Source organism: Podarcis vaucheri (genome assembly GCF_965113315.1).
Source record: "Podarcis vaucheri genome assembly, chromosome: 8".
Lineage (NCBI taxonomy): Eukaryota > Metazoa > Chordata > Lepidosauria > Squamata > Lacertidae > Podarcis > Podarcis vaucheri.
In genome coordinates this window covers 43,545,718-43,564,115 of record NC_138766.1, presented here as the reverse complement: position 1 = coordinate 43,564,115, position 18,398 = coordinate 43,545,718, and the positions used below count along the sequence as shown (strand labels likewise).

The 18,398-nt window shown below is 41.7% G+C and overlaps 1 protein-coding gene across 2 annotated transcripts; it reads left to right on the top strand.

The window, feature by feature from the left end:
* The first annotated feature begins 1,974 nt into the window (after nt 1–1,974).
* Nucleotides 1,975–9,285, top strand: MC5R (melanocortin 5 receptor). Of its 2 annotated transcripts, XR_014222980.1 has the most exons (3): nt 1,975–2,170; nt 2,981–5,556; nt 5,906–9,285. XR_014222980.1 is itself a non-coding variant. In XM_082236067.1 (2 exons), exon 2 carries the CDS (start codon nt 3,067–3,069, stop codon nt 4,042–4,044), a length of 978 nt encoding a protein of 325 aa, XP_082092193.1. In that variant the 5' UTR covers nt 1,975–2,170; nt 2,981–3,066; the 3' UTR covers nt 4,045–9,285. The 2 variants fall into 2 exon arrangements, 1 of the variants encoding a protein (XP_082092193.1); XM_082236067.1 differs by having other exon boundaries at nt 2,981–9,285.
* The last annotated feature ends 9,113 nt before the right edge of the window (nt 9,286–18,398 follow it).

Sequence of the window (18,398 nt, the reverse complement as noted above, 5' to 3'; positions counted from 1 at the left end):
TTATATGCAGAATCCATCATGCAAAAGGCTGGGCTGGATGAATCCCAAGCCGGAATTAAGATCGCCGGAAGAAATATCAATAACCTCAGATATGCAGATGACACAACCTTGATGGCAGAAAGTGAGGAGGAATTAAAGAACCTTTTAATGAGGGTGAAAGAGGAGAGCGCAAAATATGGTTTGAAGCTCAACATCAAAAAAACGAAGATCATGGCCACTGGTCCCATCACCTCCTGGCAAATAGAAGGGGAAGAAATGGAGGCAGTGAGAGATTTTACCTTCTTGGGCTCCATGATCACTGCAGATGGTGACAGCAGCCACGAAATTAAAAGATGCCTGTTCCTTGGGAGAAAGGCGATGGCAAACCTAGACAGCATCTTAAAAAGAGAGACATCACCTTGCCAACAAAGTTCCGTATAGTGAAAGCCATGGTTTTCCCAGTAGTGATGTATGGAAGTGAAAGCTGGACCATATAGAAGGCTGATCGCCGAAGAATTGATGCTTTTGAATTATGGTGCTGGAGGAGACTCTTGAGAGTCCCATGGACTGCAAGAAGATCAAACACATCCATTCTTAAGGAAATCATCCCTGAGTGCTCACTGGAAGGACAAATCGTGAAGCTGAGGCTCCAATACTTTGGCCACCTCATGAGAAGAGAAGACTCCCTGGAAAAGACCCTGATGTTGGGAAAGATTGAGGGCACAAGGAGAAGGGGACGACAGAGAACGAGATGGTTGGACAGTGTTTTCGAAGCTACAAACATGAGTCTGAACAAACTACGGGAGGCAGTGAAAGACAGGAGTGCCTGGCATGCTCTGGTCCATGGGGTCACGAAGAGTCGGACACGACTAAACAACTAAACAACAACAAGGGATAAGTGATGTTGCATGTACCCCTATAATTAGTGTGTGGTTTCATATTAATCATGATATTTATTCCTTCTCCCTCCCACCATGAGTTTCTTATTTTCAGTTTCAAGTTTGCCTGATTAGAGTGTTGTGGGCTTAGTCCTTCTCACCATCTTGGAGCTGGTTGGCTGTCATTGGTGGAGGGTTGGACCCAAGTCCCAGGTTTATCTGTTGACTGGAATAGGCACATGGCAACTAGGTAACTGAAGCTACCATTCTTGTAAGTATCCAAATGGAAACTAATTACCATCTACATATGGTTAGACAATATGGTGCCCTCCGGCAGTTGGTGGAATACAGCTCACACCATCCCAAACCATAAGCCACTTTGACTGGGGTTGATGGCAGCTGAAGTCCCACAACATCTGGAGGGCATCGCAATGGCTGTTCCTAACACAGAACACAAAGAGTTGGATCTTACACTTAGGCAGTGGTGTAGCGTGGGTTGTCAGCACCCGGGGCAAGGCAAGTAATTTGCTCCCCCTAACCCGTGGATTTGCGCCCCCTAACCCTAACCCCCAGATGTTGCGCCCAGTGAGGCCGGGCCCCCCTGCACCCCCCACGCTACGCCACTGCACGTAGGAATGATATAATTTAAAAATTATCAAGATGCTACACATGAATTCTCCTTAAATTTTTTTACTGAGAACAGGTGCAGAGGCTAATGAACTCTGTTTCAAATTTACAGTAAGTCCATATCTCCCCCTCAGAGGAAATCAGTGATAGTCTTTTGCTGCAAAAAAGGGAACCTCCTGCTTCTAAATAATTTTCAGTAAAATGCCAGGTCATATTTCAGTCTGTTTAATATTTGGGAGATTAAATGGAGGCAAAATATTAAAAACAGCATGGGAATTATATCATACAAATAATGTGTAAAGCAGGAAAAAATTGCAGTTTATAAAGATGGGGTGCATCACAAATATCAGCCACTAGGTGATGCTAAAAATTCAAGTCTTTGCATCTTATTGAAGTCTATGAGAAATTGGGTGGTAAGAAGGCGGGGGTGGGGGTGGGCAGAGGAGGAGCTGGAAGCCGAACATTGAAGTCATTAACTATGAGACTATAAAAAGACAGCTCCACAGTAAGTAATTTATAACAGCCTTGTCTCTTTGGATGTGAATAGTGCTTTTCTACTGTTATGGCACTGGTTCCTGTCAAAAGTGCACAAACACTTGATGCTGAATGGACAGGTGATCAGAAACTTCTGACAGCTGGAAGAACATATGCAGGACCTGAAGAGAAATAGGAAGGAACAGCACTGGGTAAATAGCTACATTTTTTCTTTAATTGTAAATGGAAGCTATTAGGATCCTTCGAAAAATGTGTTGTATTCATGAAGGGTTTTGATTGCTCGCAACATCTTTCATAATGCAAACATTCAGAAACATCTCATTATTCAGACGGAACAGAAAAACCATACTGCAATTTAACCTTGAAGTAATAGTGATCAACTTAAAAAAATAGCAGCACCAAACCTGCTGTTATAGCAAACCCTTGAATATCAGTATATCTTTGGGGATGTGAGATTTTGCTGCAAGACGGCTGGCTAATGCTACAGTCATTTGCTGTTTGTGTCACAGTACTTGCAAACTTGAGAAGTACAAAGATGAAGGAGAAGCTTTGAAAGCTTAGCTTGTAATTCTTGCAGGAATTCAAACTTTTATGTAAATCTGATTGGCTGAGCTAATGAAATCTGGTCTTATAGCTGTTCTGTTCAGTGGGGTTCTCAAGACTTGTTCAGACTGAACATACTAATTTTCTGCGGAAGTTTGCTCAGTGTATTTATCTTCTCTGGGATATATAGAAATGTGTCAATCGTGAGAAAAATAGGTGGTATAGGAAGAGAGATTTTGTATGGGTATAAGATACGGGGTGGGGGAGTTCATCACCCTATCTCCTTCCCGTTCCTATGTTTTAAATTGCTCCTGTGCTCCTTGTTTTATTTGACTTTGGAAGCAACCCACATTGCAACTCTTGGGTCTGCCATTTACATATCTAGTTTCCCCTTTACATTTCATTCCTTTTGTCACCATCAGCTCTGCTTTATGTCATGCTTTGTGATCGTTTGGCAGGATCTTCCGCCTTTCCGAAGAATGCATCTGCAGGACTGTTTTACAATAAGTCTCCCAGACTGAAAACAGCACCTTCTTCAGCCAAGATGAACTCATCTAATCAACCCAGCATTCCAGACCTTAACTTGAGCGCTCTTGGGAGCAACCTGACTGTGCCCACCGTCAAGACCAAGGCATCAACATGTGAGCAAGTGGCCATAGCAACGGAGGTGTTTCTCATACTTGGCATTGTAAGCCTTCTTGAAAACATCCTAGTTATCTGTGCCATAGTTAAGAACAAGAACTTGCACTCTCCTATGTATTTCTTTGTGTGCAGCTTAGCTGTTGCTGACATGCTGGTCAGCGTGTCAAATGCCTGGGAGACCATAACCATATATTTATTAAACAATAGGCATCTAATTATTGAAGATGTTTTTGTACGTCACATAGACAATGTTTTTGATTCGCTGATATGTATATCTGTTGTGGCTTCCATGTGCAGTTTGCTAGCTATTGCAGTAGACAGGTATATCACTATCTTTTATGCCCTCCGTTATCACAACATAATGACGGTGAAAAGATCAGGGCTCATAATTGCATGCATTTGGACCTTTTGTACTGGCTGTGGGATCATCTTCATCCTTTATTATGAATCGAAGTACGTCGTCATGTGTCTCATCACAATGTTCTTCACTATGTTGTTCCTCATGGTCTCGCTGTACATACACATGTTCCTTTTGGCTCGTACTCATGTCAAGAGGATAGCAGCCTTGCCAGGATATAATTCTGTTCACCAGAGGACCAGCATGAAAGGTGCCATCACCCTGACTATGCTGCTGGGCATCTTCATTGTCTGCTGGGCTCCATTTTTCCTCCATCTCATCCTGATGATATCCTGCCCTCAGAATCTCTACTGCATTTGCTTCATGTCACACTTCAACATGTACCTCATCCTCATCATGTGCAATTCAGTTATCGATCCCTTGATCTACGCCTTCCGAAGCCAGGAAATGCGAAAGACTTTCAAGGAGATCATCTGCTGCTACAGCATAAGAATGGTCTGCGGACTGCCCAGCAAGTATTAGGGGAAATGTGAATTTGGGTTAAAAGAACAAAACTTCTTAAGAGGCTCTCTAGATGTTGTTGGATTTGAACCTCCCAGCTGAATGGTTAATGGGCTGATGGAAACTGTCGTCCAACAACATTTGGATGGTCACATGTTCCCCATCCCTCTTCTAAACATTTTATTGTTCCATATGGAATGCTATGTCCGGCTTGTGATAGTGATCATTTCAGTGCGGGAACCTGAAATTTCTCTCACTGAAATTACTCATTTTGGACAGTTTTCCATGGGCTCCCATAAACATGAGTGGCATCTGTTTACTATATGAAAGCACTTAGGATGGAGGAGATAACCCAGAACTGATACTGAGACACACACACACACACACACACACACACACACACACACACAGAGAGAGAGAGAGAGAGAGAGAGAGAGAGAGAGAGACTAAATAACTGTGCAAGTGGAACTACTTCTACCCCATTCTCCTTACCCCTAATTTTTTTCGGAGGGTTCCCCCAACATCCTGGAGCAAATTTGAGGGTGGCACAGAGCACACGGGGTGGAAGGGAGAGGGAGGGAGGGATAGTCCTGTTGTACAAGTGGAAGTCATTTCACTCACACAATTATTTAGTTAAACATTGACATCTATCTATCTTATCTATGGCATGTGTGTGTGTATACACACCAGTGTGCAAAGGAGCAGAATCTATATTTTTTATTTTCCTAACTAGTGACTGTCAATATATTTGTTTCATTCCCTTTGCACTGCATGAAACCCTGGTGAGTTTTAAACCAAACAATGCATTTGTTGGCATTCTTTTGTTCTGATAGGATCTGTCAGGTACAGAGTGAAGAGTTTCCTTCACAGGCTCTGATTAATACTAGGTGACAAATACAATTTGCAAATGCCCGGCTCCACGTGCCTCAGCCTCTATGAGGATGGCCAAGAGATATCAAGACAGACCCACACAGCTTTTCATGATTTTAAAAACAAGAACAGCACAACAGATGAATGTAACCAAAATATTTTCTTGCATGGAATGCAAATTCTGAAGACGTCCATTTTGTTGTGTCTGTTACTTGTCGATAGAAACGTGGCTAAAAAGCCTGCTGTAGAACTGTGATAGAAATAACTAGTCAGAGTAGACCACTGGTGGGTGAAGGATAATGGATGGTCCAACTCTGTGGCCCAGTCATTTTGGTTTACACAGCCAGCACTGCTGTTGTGTGGCACAGGGAAGCAGGATGGGATAGAAGAAAGTCCAGGAGCAGCTCCGCAAATGGCATCTCAGTGCTGATCATTGGCTTGCAAATAGCAGCGGCTGTGCCTCTTGTGTTGCTGTATCATTAAAAAAGAAAAGTGGGTGGAGCAAGACCTCTGTCTCCAACTTGTCAAGCATAGGAAACAGCTCTAGCTTCTGCAATGCGAATGTATTTTGGTATTATGACAGCTAAATTTCATTTACAGATCAGCTGCTCATCAGGTGCCCACTGACCTGTGCATAGCCCACTTGTTTTGATGAGATAACCTGTGCCCATGTTTACAAATGCACTTGAAGATACGCAAGGACACTTTTCAGTGAGGAAAAATGGTGGACTTTATGAGCCTTTCATATTAAAGATGCGTTAGAAACAGGGATGGTTAGAAACATTGTGGAATTGTAGAGTTGGAAGGGAGCGTGAGGATCATCTAGCCCAACCCCCTGGAATGCAGGAATATTTCATCCAACATGGGGCTCAAACCCACAACCTGAGATTAAGAGTCTCATGCTCTACCAACTGAGCTATCCCATTTGAAAGCCCAAATCAGAAAGAAGACCTGCAAACATGGGGCTCATCATAGGCATATACAATACCGCAAGTCTCTGGTTGCAAAAGAGCTCCAATTTTCTTTTTTTGGGAGGATGACAAAGGTCCTATGATGTAGAGACCTTGACCCTATTTGCACGAGCCTATTATTTCCTATTGAGAGTATCAACAATCAGTGTCATTAAAAACTCCTACCATGCTCAGAGTAAATGGGGCATGAATTAAGCACCTTTAAATTTCCGCTGATTTCCGCGGGAGAGTTAAGCATATGCTGAAATCTCTTTTGAATTAAATAGGATTTAATGTTGCCTAGATTAATGTCCTAGGTGGTTTTTTTTAGCACTGCAGGAACTGAATTCCAGAATCTATAGAACACATCCATTTCTTCACCCTGAGTGTGTATTTCAATGTCAAATCAAGAGGATTATTACCTTTGTGATTTTTCCAAGGTCAATACTGAGAAGCATTAAAGCACATTCTCATCTACACAGCAACTACGCAGTCAGCCTTGGGAAGTCATTTTAGAAAAATGCGGAGGAACAGACATACCTGTAGGCTCCATCGTTCTCAAGGAACAATTGCTTTTGGAAATTATGCTTTCGGGGAATTGCAGTGTTTAGGAAGGTGAGAGATGGGTTGATTTCAAGGCATTAGTCTTCCAGAAAATATAGTGGATCTGCAAGATACCTTTTTAATTTTTTTTTAATGTGTGCATTCATACATAAAATGCAGTAACATGCAATTAATAGTTTTCTAACATATACTTGAAATCCTCTTGAGCTTTCAGTACAAAGTATAAATCTCAAAGTTTCAGCAGTGAACTTTTATGGCAAAGTTTTTTCAGGGCCAAATTTAGTCTTCAGACTGCTTGTAGGTCTTGGAACCAGGAAGCAGTATAGTGTGGTGCTTGATGTATTGGAAAGAGATAATTCTTTTGGTAGGGCTTTTAACTTTGGTTAAAAACTAGGTGATGGAAGCTGTGAAAGAAACATGTGCATTATTGAATTGTGCATAAGCAGATTTGCCTTTCTGTTGAATAATATTTTCATGTTTTCCTAAATATCTGACTATGCCTTCCATCACTGTGACATTGGGAAAATGATAACATTTTCTTATTTTCATCCCTGCAACATCTATATGAATCAGGGTGTTATCTCATTCTGCTGATGGGACACTGAGGCTAGGGGATTGCGACAGCATAATGTGACAATAACATACTTACTGAACCCATGACAGCATAATGAGGTAATAACTGAAGTAGAATTTGAACTTACATGGATTTCCTTATGCTCAGGTTCAACTGCACTAGAATTGTGTAGTGAATTTGAATTTTGATGAATGACTTTCCATGATTTTTTTTTAATGACTGGACTTAGTTAATTCTTACCATACAGTCGTAAGGGTGGCTAAGGGGTCAAAAGTCAGTTAAACCACGTCCTCCTTTGTCCCTTTCCTAAATCTTTCTTTTTTCTACATTTCCCTCCCATGTTTCCAATGGAAGGGAAATAAAAGGGTGATATTTACATTATCTCCTGAGCTGGTGTAAAATTCTTCTAGGTTGGGGGAGTGGGATGGATACAGATTCTTTAACTATAAATCTTTCCACAGTCTTCCCCAGCACATCCCAACTCTTATATCATCTGCTTTTTGACCTTAGTGATTTTGGAGTTCCACAGAAGTTGCTACAGCTGTGGAGGGGTGATGGGGTCAGGCAGAATCTAATACTAGATCTTCCTCTCTCTTTCTTCAGCCCTGGTCATAGGATTGTAGCCTAAAACCTACACGAATGCATTGTGGTAGAGCCCAACACTGATGGTATTAGCAGTCTGAACTGCTGTGCCATGGTGAATTTTGTTTGTAGCATTAAGAATGGAGAGTTCATATTATTTATTGTTATATTGTAAAAAGCACAAGATGCATCCTATTTGTTCCATAAGGAAATCACAGTCTTCAGTGGGCATTCCATTTAAACATGATATAGATAATATTGAAAATTGAAAATTTCAGCTGGATAGTTTAAAAGATTTTGTTGAAATGTACATAATCTCATTTTCTCTGGAATTTTACTTGAAATAAAAATACACGTCTCTGATGTAGTTTTGAAATGGGTTGAAATGGAATTATAGAACTTTCCTGTGCTTGCCTGTGAATGATAGCACATCTCTGTCATTTTTAACAGTACAGTGGTACCTCTGGTTGAGAACGGGATCCATTCCGGAGGCCCGTTTACAACGTGAAAGGCCCGCAACCTGAAGCATCGTATTTGCGCAGGTGTGCGGTGTGATTTGGTGCTTGCATGCATGCGCAAAGCGTGATTTAGCGCTTCTGTGCATGCGTGAGCAGCAAAACACAGAAGTAACCCTTTCTGGTACTTCCGTGTTGCCACGGGACGCAACCTCAAAAAATGTAACATGAAGCAAACATAAAATGAGGTATGACCGTATCAGTAAGACTGCAACTGGCCTATTTTAGTAGGCTTGTCATCTAGAGTAAAATCATACATTTTAATTTCTCAGTTTAAATGCATGTATTAACTGCATTTTAAAAGTCAATTTTATTCTTGATTGCAAAAGAAATAGGATTGTCTCCAAATTTGTGTGAGTAGAAGGCAGTTCACGCAGAAGGCTTTCCCTTCTTCCCTTCTCCCATGCAGACCCAAAAAGTCACTCGCTGAGGCAGGGAGCATCTACCAAACAGTGCAGGATATTGTCAGGGACTGGCTGGATGACAAGGAGTGGTGCAAGGCACCTGATGGCGAGCCCCTAGGAAAGCCTCAGAGGAGGAAGGTTCAGAGCATGAGGAATGGTAGTGGGACACTGAGGACAGGTAAGAAGATGAAGGAGGGAGGAGAATGGTGGGCCACTGAAGAAGCAACAGGCTTGGGCGAGAGGGAAGAGCCAAGGGCAGAAAGCTGTTCAGACTCAAAACATGAAGCAAGAGTCCTGTCCCACTGTGTTTATGGCTACGTGAGCAATCTCCAGAAGAGGAGGGGTCATGGGGGCAAGTGTGAAGCAGGAACCATCAGTCCTGGAAACTGTGCTATGGAAGCTGGTCTTGCCTTGAGACTTCTTTGTGTTGTCTGCTGTTTTCTTGAATAAAGAATTGAACTTCCTGCTTGTCTCTATGTTTGAGTGCTGACCTATGTCTGAGCCAGCCCTGACTGATATGTTGTGTCATACAGGGCTGAAGTGGGAGGGTATCCTAAATTGCCCAAAATCAGGCAGAGAAGTCTCATCCTCAGTGTGTCTTTTCCCGATGTCATTCTGGAAGGTTAAATGTACACTGATGGTGTGGAATAAATGCTAAAAATAAAGAAGGGAAGCCATTGTATGCACAGATATCCATGTATGGATGCAGGACAATGTACTTCGGACCATGTTCATTGTGATTTGAGAAGCACAAGTCACTTAACATTGGAAAACATATTGTGAATAAAATGATTGAACAAGTCCCTGTACGGACAGTGCACAGAATATTTATTTCATAAACTTTATACACCATGAGATTATGAAAACCCACAAAGTGGTATACAAAAAGATAAAACAAAAGAATCAAGAAAAATTAACAACCATATGCATATTCCTGTACATATTTGTCTAGACTGTATTTACTAGTTATGTGGATATTCCTGTAATGGAAAATTAATGTTCATAAAGCAGAAGAGTGAAAATGCACAAACTGTACCTCTGCATTATTTGTAGTATATAACTTGTAGTTTTAGATTGTATGCACACACATTCTATTTATATGAGCACAAAATCCAATTCAGGGTTCTGCACCCTAAAGCCCACTGAATTCAGTAGGTATAAACTAACAACTGTGTGACTCGTTATCTGTGTCCATGTGTGCGTTATATGCTCAAACTCCATGGTGTGCAAATATAATTGGAAATTATATTCCTATTTAATGAGGAGGAATATGAAAGGACTGAGCTACAGGTGCCAGGAATAACTTCTCACCTAAAGTGAGGGTTGAAAGTGCCATGTGTGAGCTAATGAGCAAAAACATGGCAGGTGCCATTTTCTCTCTCTCTTTTTTAAAAATATTTTTTACTGGAATTTTATTTACAACATAACATAACCCCCCCACCCCCCAATACACAATGCACCCTCATTAAACGTGAAAATAACATACAGTGAGCATAACATACAACAATGCAAACAATGAAATAAAAGACTTCCTTTATCCCGTATCTGGCCTCCTTATTTACTTCTCATAAACTGTTTTCTTTATGAATAATTATTAAGATTTTTCTAATTATAACTTAAATATCCACAAAGTCTCCTGCAGACATTAATCGAAACAAGTCCAGGTATGTATTTTAGGGCACTGTTTTGTGAAGTATTCTCTGCATTTTCCCCATGCTTTCTGAAACTCTTGTCTAGTGTGATCTCTAACTGCCTCTGTTAATCTAGCCAGTTCAGTTTAATCTAACAGTTTGTCTTGCCATTCCTTTTTTGTTGGCACAGTTTCTTTTTTCCAGTTTTTAGCAATTAGGATCCTTGCCGCTCCTGTGGCATAGAGGAATGACCGCTCCACGCTTAAAATGGGGGGCGCCCTTTGCGTGGACGCTCGCAGCCCCTAGATCTGGAGTGGCTCCAACAGCATAAGCTTGGTTTGCCTTCCCTCAGGTGGGATACCTGGAGGTCTCCGCCTACCTCAGTCAGTTGTCCAATCCCACCTGGGGGAAGCGTTGCCAAGGAGACCAGGCCAGGTAGGGGAGGGATTTCCTGCCCACACAATAGAGGGAGGATCTTACCTGGGAATCCTCACTTGGCTCCAGAGCATAGAGGAATATTTTCTGATCTTCTCTTGCTATACCTGTGTCCATTATCCCTAGTAGAAAAGTGTCTGTGTTTTTCATAAAGTTATACTTAAACATTTTTTAAAGCTTGTCATATACTGTGTTCCAGAAGCTTTGGATTTTTTCACAGGTCCACCAAACATGTATAAGTGTCCCCTCTGTTTTACCACACCTCCAGCACAGATTTGTTTTTGTCTTATACATTTTAGCTATTTTGGTGGGTGTTAATTTACAGGCTGTAAATTTCCAGTTCTTTCGCCATAGTTCTTCCCATGCTGTTAAGTGAATGGTTTTCCCAATATCTAAAGCCCACTTGATCATTACCTCCTTGACCTGTTCATCTTTGACCTCCCACTCCAATAATGTATCATACATTTTTGATATTACCTTGGTTTTGTTTTGTAATAACACTTTTTCTAATAATGAAGGTTCATTTGAGAAATCTTTTTTCTTATCTGTCCTGAACACTTCATGCAACTGATGGCATTGGATCCAACCCATAAGGTGTTTAATTTCCTCATAATTTTTAACTACCAATTTATTGTATTTTTCCTTAATCAGATCTTTATATGTGGCCCATTCTAATTCCATAATTTTCTTTTTTATTGTAATTGCTTCTAGAGGTGATGCCCACCATGGTGTTTTCGCTTCTAGGAGATCCTTATATTTTGTCCATGTTTTATATAATGATTTCATTATGACATGGTTCATGCCATTCTCATCCCCCGGAGTTTTTGCACCACAAACCTTTGATGAAAGATGTGCAACACCTCTTCAGTGACCTTTATCTGAAAATGTCAGTCAGAAAAGAGGGCTGAATGCATAATGAGGATAACAACAACAAGAAGAAGCAACCAGAGAGAGCAACGAAAGGCAATGGAGTAAGAAAGGAAGCAGAACTGAAGAGAGAATTTGATACTGCAAGGCATAGAAGCTGGGCTGATATAGACTACACCTTCAATCATAAAATAAGACACATTGCTGTGCAGGGTGGGAGAATCAAATAACCTAGTCCCCCCCCCTCAATGTATGCACTGACATTAGTCTAAAGATCCCAGTGGTGTGGTAAATTGCAAAGAGACCTGGCCTTACAATGGACCATATGGGCTTCAAAGTGCTGTATTTGATCATGAAAGAGCATGTAAAAGTCAGTGCACAGAATAGGAACACTTTGTACTTGCTTTACTTTGTTTATCCCTCCTAGGTATTTTCAGAAGCAGATGTTTCCATGGGTAACTGATTAAAAAGTAAACAGATCTCAAGGTTATGGTGGGGCAAAGCACACAAGCTCCCCATTTTCCCACAAAAAAGGCTTATTTATAGATGGTTGAAACCAGTGCTGCTGTTCCACTCATGTAAGTTTTTCACTTGCACAGTGGAACTTCCCCTGCAGCGCCCCTTTCGCCTTCTAAATTTGGTCCAGAGGTTTGGAGAACCACCAACCCTAATCTCAAATGCTGATTCACCACACTACTGCAAATTATTCCAGCAAGTTATATTGTGTCCCAAATCAGGTTTTTCTTGTCAGGTTGCAGGAGATGATGGGGTGGTGGAGGCAAAGGATCAGGCCCCTTTCTTCCCAGGCTATAGCCCTGATCCCATTGCTGCCTTTTTGAGAAATGAAAAGATTCCGGGAACTCCAAACACAGGAACTCCTATGGCATGTCTAGTTTGACCCTAGAGGTAAAGTTTAATACTGTCACTCAGCAGCCATAATGGGACAGCTTATCCATGCACAGTTAAAAAAAAAAAAAGCAAAACACCAATAGACACTAACAAAGCAGATACCTATAGGAAAGAAACAATGGATGTGCACCTGAGGCTCAGGAGCCCATCAGAGATAATAAATGGGGCAGCACTTGGAGCAGCCCCCTATCTTGCCCTTCTCAATGCTCCCATTCTACTGTTCCTGGTGATTTGTTAGTACTAGGTGAAAACTTGTGAAAATTATGTTAGAGACCTAAATGTCTGTAGGATTTTGGCTACTCCTTAGTCAAAGGCATACTTCAACGCTGTACTTATGTTTGGTGTTCTGCCTCCAAACATTTTCTGGCATCTTTCTGTAATAGCTGATCTCTGATTTCATTTTTTTCAAAATTTATTTTTTAGAATAAAGGTTAGATGTTTTTTATTGTCGTACGTATGATTGTTGCAAACTGCTCTGATTTTTTTAAACGAATAGTGGTATGTAAATACCCTCATAATAAATGAATGAAGCATACTGCTAGAAAACAGCAAAATGCTGAACTTCACATCTCTTTATGTACATGTTGGTACAACGGTCTTTTTTTTTTAGAAGCTTGGTATCCTAATGAATAATTTCACAGAGCATCTGAAGACATGTTGGGTTGCTTATTGATTGGATAATTATTCTAGTTTCTTTTTTCCTCTGAGAACCTAATTAGCAGATGGATCTCAGGAGACAACAGCTAGCTGCAAGCAAACAAGAGGAGAAGAAGCAGAGGGGTTGGCTTAAACTGAAAGATGAAAAGAGTTAATTAAGTCTGCTTCATCTAAATGACAACGTGGGGAGAATGGAAGAAAACTGATGTGGCTAGAATCTGATTTAATAGTTAGTTTCTAATTGATTTTATTTTTATTGTATTTGCTAAGCTTATTGCACACATAAGCTTGTTTCACATAAGCAGTGTAAAAAGTGTTGAAATAATTAAGTATATGATAAAAGTTATGATGAAATCTGGAAAGTGCAGGAATCTGACCTGCGTCTTGCTACCATCATTCATGGCTTGGAAACTTCCCCAGTTGGATCACTGTTACAGTGGTACCTCAGGTTACATACGCTTCAGGTTACAGACTCCGCTAACCCAGAAATAGTGCTTCGGGTTAAGAACTTTGCTTCAGGATGAGAACAGAATTTGGGCTCCCGCGGCGCAGCAGCAGCAGGAGGCCCCATTAGCTAAAGTGGTGCTTCAGGTGAAGAACAGTTTCAGGTTAAGTACGGACCTCCGGAATGAATTAAGTACTTAACCTGAGGTACCACTGTAATGTATGTAACAAAGAGCTGCCTCTCATCCCAAAGTTGCCCCTGTTTTGAAGCGACAGCACTGGTTTCCATCTCTAGGGCTGCTTCTTACCTTTTGTCATGAACTGGTAGGACAATGGGAAGGAGGAAGAAGATCCCAGCGAGGGGTTTAGCTGGGACTGGGACACAAGCATGGGATGGGAAAGGAAGTACTCACAGGGTGATGGAGGATGGTGAGGGGATGGGGTTCAGTGCACAGGAACCAGAACAGCAGGACCCATCACCAGAGCCTGGAGGACCCCTGTCCCCATGAACATGGTGGGCTCTGAGGTTTAGAGACTAGTAAGAGACACACTCTAGGAGACTGAGAAAGGCAAGGGCCCACAGCCCAGCTCCCTAGCTTGCTAGGTGGGGCTCGCTAGCTCTGGGTGGAGGGGTATTATTCCTCAGCTGGAGTAGGCTTGGAACAAATGAGCGTCTCATGCCTCATCAAGCCCAGATGCTGAAATCAGCAAAGTACAAATGGAAGCAGAGCTGAGGCGCTGTTGGTAGCCCTTGGCTTGGATGCTCCTGGATCTCTAGGGGACTATGCTTCAGGTTAACTCTGGACTGTATCCTGACAGCTGGATTTCAGTCTTGGCTACTTGGATTAACCCTGGACTGTGTTTCCTGGACTTTGGCTGTATGGATTGACCCTTGGACTTCAAACTTTGGACTTGACATACTGACTTGCTGCCATATAGGCCAGGACACCTTTAAAATGTATATGTATTATATATGGAAATTTAGGAATAAATACTATAATTGGAATGAAACTATAACTTTCCATGCTGGGGAGGACTGTGACCCAATGCTCAATGTTCTTGCTCAGTCTGCTGTCCATGCTGTTCTCCTGTCTTATGGTTCTTTACTAAACTGGACTTGGACCACCCTTTAAATCAACCAAATGGAGGGCTGCCCTCTGATAGCCTTGCAAATGGAGAGCTGTCCTCTGTACAGCAGGACACATGGCCACTCTAGCTCAAGAGTCCATATTACTTTGGCTGCATACACACCATACTTTTATTCCTGGGAACTGCAGTTTATCCCCCACAGAACTACTATTCTCAGCACCCATAACAAACTACAGCTTCAAGGAATCTTTTGGGGGGTGTTGTGTGCTTTAAATTTGTGGTGTGTATGCGGTCAGAGAAGTCAGCTCAGTGAGTGAAGCTTTTCCTGTGTTGGTGCCTTGTTGTGGCTTGCTTTGAAAATGCACAGGTTTAAGAGCTTAAGGTAATAGCATGCTTAATAGCTGCTTTGGGTTAGTGTGGGAGAGCCTGGCAAAGTTGGCATGATAATTAACCACATTGTTAGTGCCATTATGTGGTATCCTGGAGTGATGTGAGATGGAATCCTCCACAGTAACCATGGTAGTCCTGCCATTTCGAATGGAACATGTCACCTTAGAGATCCACTCAGCTAAGAATGAAGACTGTTTAGATTTGTAGCACTGAGCTGTTCGAATTTAAAAAAGGGTGCTGGATGATACCAGCAACCTCACAACATTCACCTAGCCTGACCACCACCACCTTTATTGTATGCAGCATACAATTTTTGTTATCGAACAGAAATGGCAAACTTTGCTTCAGCGTCGAGAAAATAGCTTACAAAAGCACACAAAGCTCAAGTGACAGCTCAGTCGGTCCCAACAATTCACAAGTAAGCCACTGTTGCCAAGCATGCAGGACTGAGGGCTTTTGTCTGTGGCTGAGGGCGTGTTTAGGGCTGAACGTATGTTGAGAATAGCTGGAAATCCTACAGCACGGTGAATGCTAAAGCTAAGGAGATAAGTACAGGCATTTGTATTCTACAGGTAGGTTCGCAAACAAAAGCCTCAAATGGTAGTGAGGGCTTGAATCTTATTTGTGGAGGCGTAAGTTCTCCATTAGGAACCACTGCTTCTTATAAAACCAACAAAGAAAAGAAAGAAAAAGAAAGCAATTTTGTGCCATCATTTTTGAACAGCTTTCTCCCCCATGTTTCAGTGTTGCTCAGGCAGTTATACAAACAGATGAAGGGGATGGAGGCGTGTGTGTGCAGGTCCTGATCCAGGCCCAGGCCCAGGCCATGTACACAGGGCCCCAACATCCCCTACGTACATGGCCTGGCACCACTTCAGACCCTCATTCTCTCAATGCAGAGATCCAAAGTGGAACCAGTGTGTGTATGTGTGGACTCAGAGGGGAGGGCTGTGTCCCTCACCAGTTTAAGCCTTCATGCCATTGCTCAGATGTTACAAAATGCATATATTAACCCATGTATGAAAGTAAAAAAAAATAAATGTGGAAAATCTGACCACATTCACGCTATACTTTTAAAGCACTATGATATCACTTTAATCTGGCATGGTCTCCCTTCCCCCTCAAAGAAATCTGGGAGCTGTAGTTTAAGAGTTCTGAGAACTGTTAGGAGGACCCTGATGCTCAGAAGTCTTCCTTTGGATGTAAACAATTACAACATTTTGCTATAAGGAATTATTGGAAGTCTGTTGGGTGTTTAGGGACATACTGCCTCCATTCAGCTGTAAGAGAGAATTGGCATGATTTATTTATACTATTATTTCCAGTCTTCATTCTTAGATGGTAACCTATCCAAGGATGAACTTAAAGCAGTCAGTTTATAGAGCAGGCTCTATGGAGTTATGGAAGGTGATAGACTTTATTAGCAAGGACTAAATAGACAAAGTTCCTTTAGGCTCAGCCAACAGAGTTCTGTCGCCTGTATGCTCTATGGATGTCATGATGGCCACAGGATGTAGTGATGGCCACTGACTTGGAAGACCTTAGGATAGGACAAGTTCATGGAAGATAAGGCTGTCAGTGGTTACCAGTCAAGATGGCCATGTTCAGCCTTCACTGCCAGCGGCCTCTGAATGCCAGTTGCTGAGGAACACAAGTGGGGAGAATACTATTGCATCATGTCCTACTTGTGGGCTTTCCATTGACATCTGGTTGGCCACTAGGAGAATGGGATGCTAGGCTAGATGGAACTTTGGCTAATTCAGCAGGGCTTTTCTTATGTCTTTACACAAGAGGATGGCAAGACTAGTCGGAGGAACCTAAGTGTACCTGCCACAGAAATTAATGGAGTGCTGATAGCCACACTTGGTCACACAATTTGGATGCACAGCGCCTACATGAACAGGTCCACAAGTCTATAGTTTCATTTTATCTAATTGCAATTCTTTGTCTGTCACTTAGTTAATTACTTTGATTGGTGTACTCCTGCTTGAAGCCAGGCAGAGGTTAATTACTTTGAGTCGTCCATAATGAATTTCCAGAACTGAGTGTAAAGACAATTTAATTATGCAATCCATGAGGCACAGTCAATAATTACTGAAAGACTCACAAAATTATGGTCATGGTACATAAAACTCACACGGCCTGAACCTTCAGGTACAACCTGGATGCTTTCATAATTAATTGCTATCAACATTTGGTGCAAAATTCCTCCTTTAAGGAGCTGAGAAGTGGTTTCTGTGGTGCACTAGAATAAAGTGGAGGATTTGATATTTGGTAAATAAGGCCATCATTCATAACCTTCAGTAAAGGTTGCTGTCAAAGTCATCAAGCAGCAGCTTGTTCACCTTTTTCATTTCCACCCTTAGAATGCAACAGAAGTTTTCATTTAGATATTAAAAGATTCTCTTCATCACACACAGCAAGGAATGAATTGGGGAACCCATAGCTGCCTGAGTTTTTACATTTGCCATGAGGATCAGCATACCTATGGGCAAGTTATTCCAACCCCTACCCAGAGTCTTGTCTATTAGGAATCATCTGAGAGTGTTCACTCTCACATAGCTTGATGTCACTATGTGACGGTCCTGATTTCACAAGGTTAGTTATAGACAGAGGTGAGAAATTTGCTTAAAGTATGCAGATTGCTAAAGTGAATGAAATGCCTGAACTTGCTTTTACTTTGCGATCTACAGCAAATTCTTTCTCTCTCTTTTTGCTCTGACTCATCAGTGACTTCTAATTTTCCAAGTCAATTATATTGACCTCTCCTCATGAGCCATTTCAGATTTCTACACTCTTTTCTTTCTTTCATTCTTCTTTTCCGATTTCTAACAAAACCTTAACTAGTTCACATCTCTTTCTGCATAATAGGAGCAGCATGACATGGAAAGATAATAGGAGCTGGCTTATTTTGAACAAACATTGTCTCTTTCATCCTTTCAGTGTCATGTAATCCTCCTACTCTGTGCAGAAAGTATTTACTGCAGCCATTTGTGGATTCATTGAACTATGGTGTGCTTTTTAATTACTTGTTTTGTAAATCATCTTCTGTAATGACTTATGACGAATTGTTCCAAAGCAGTCAACATGATCAGTGGGAATGGTGTGGAAGCACCTTCCATACTGAGAATGGCAAAGGTACTAAAGGTTGCATGTATGGTGTAGCCAGTATGGTGTAGTGGTTAAGAGCGGTAGTCTCGTTATCTGGGGAACCGGGTTTGTGTCTCCGCTCCTCCACATGCAGCTGCTGGGTGACCTTGGGCCAGTCACACTTCTCTGAAATCTCTCAGCCCCACTCACCTCACAGAGTGTTTGTTGCGGGGGAGGAAGGGAAAGGAGAATGTTAGCCGCTTTGAGACTCCTTAAAGGGAGTGAAAGGCGGGATATCAAATCCAAACTCTTCTTCTTCTGCATTTAACTAATTTTAACCCAGAAATTAATGGATGTAAGCAATGGGCATTAATTTCAATGGGTCTGCTCTGAGCAAAAGTTCT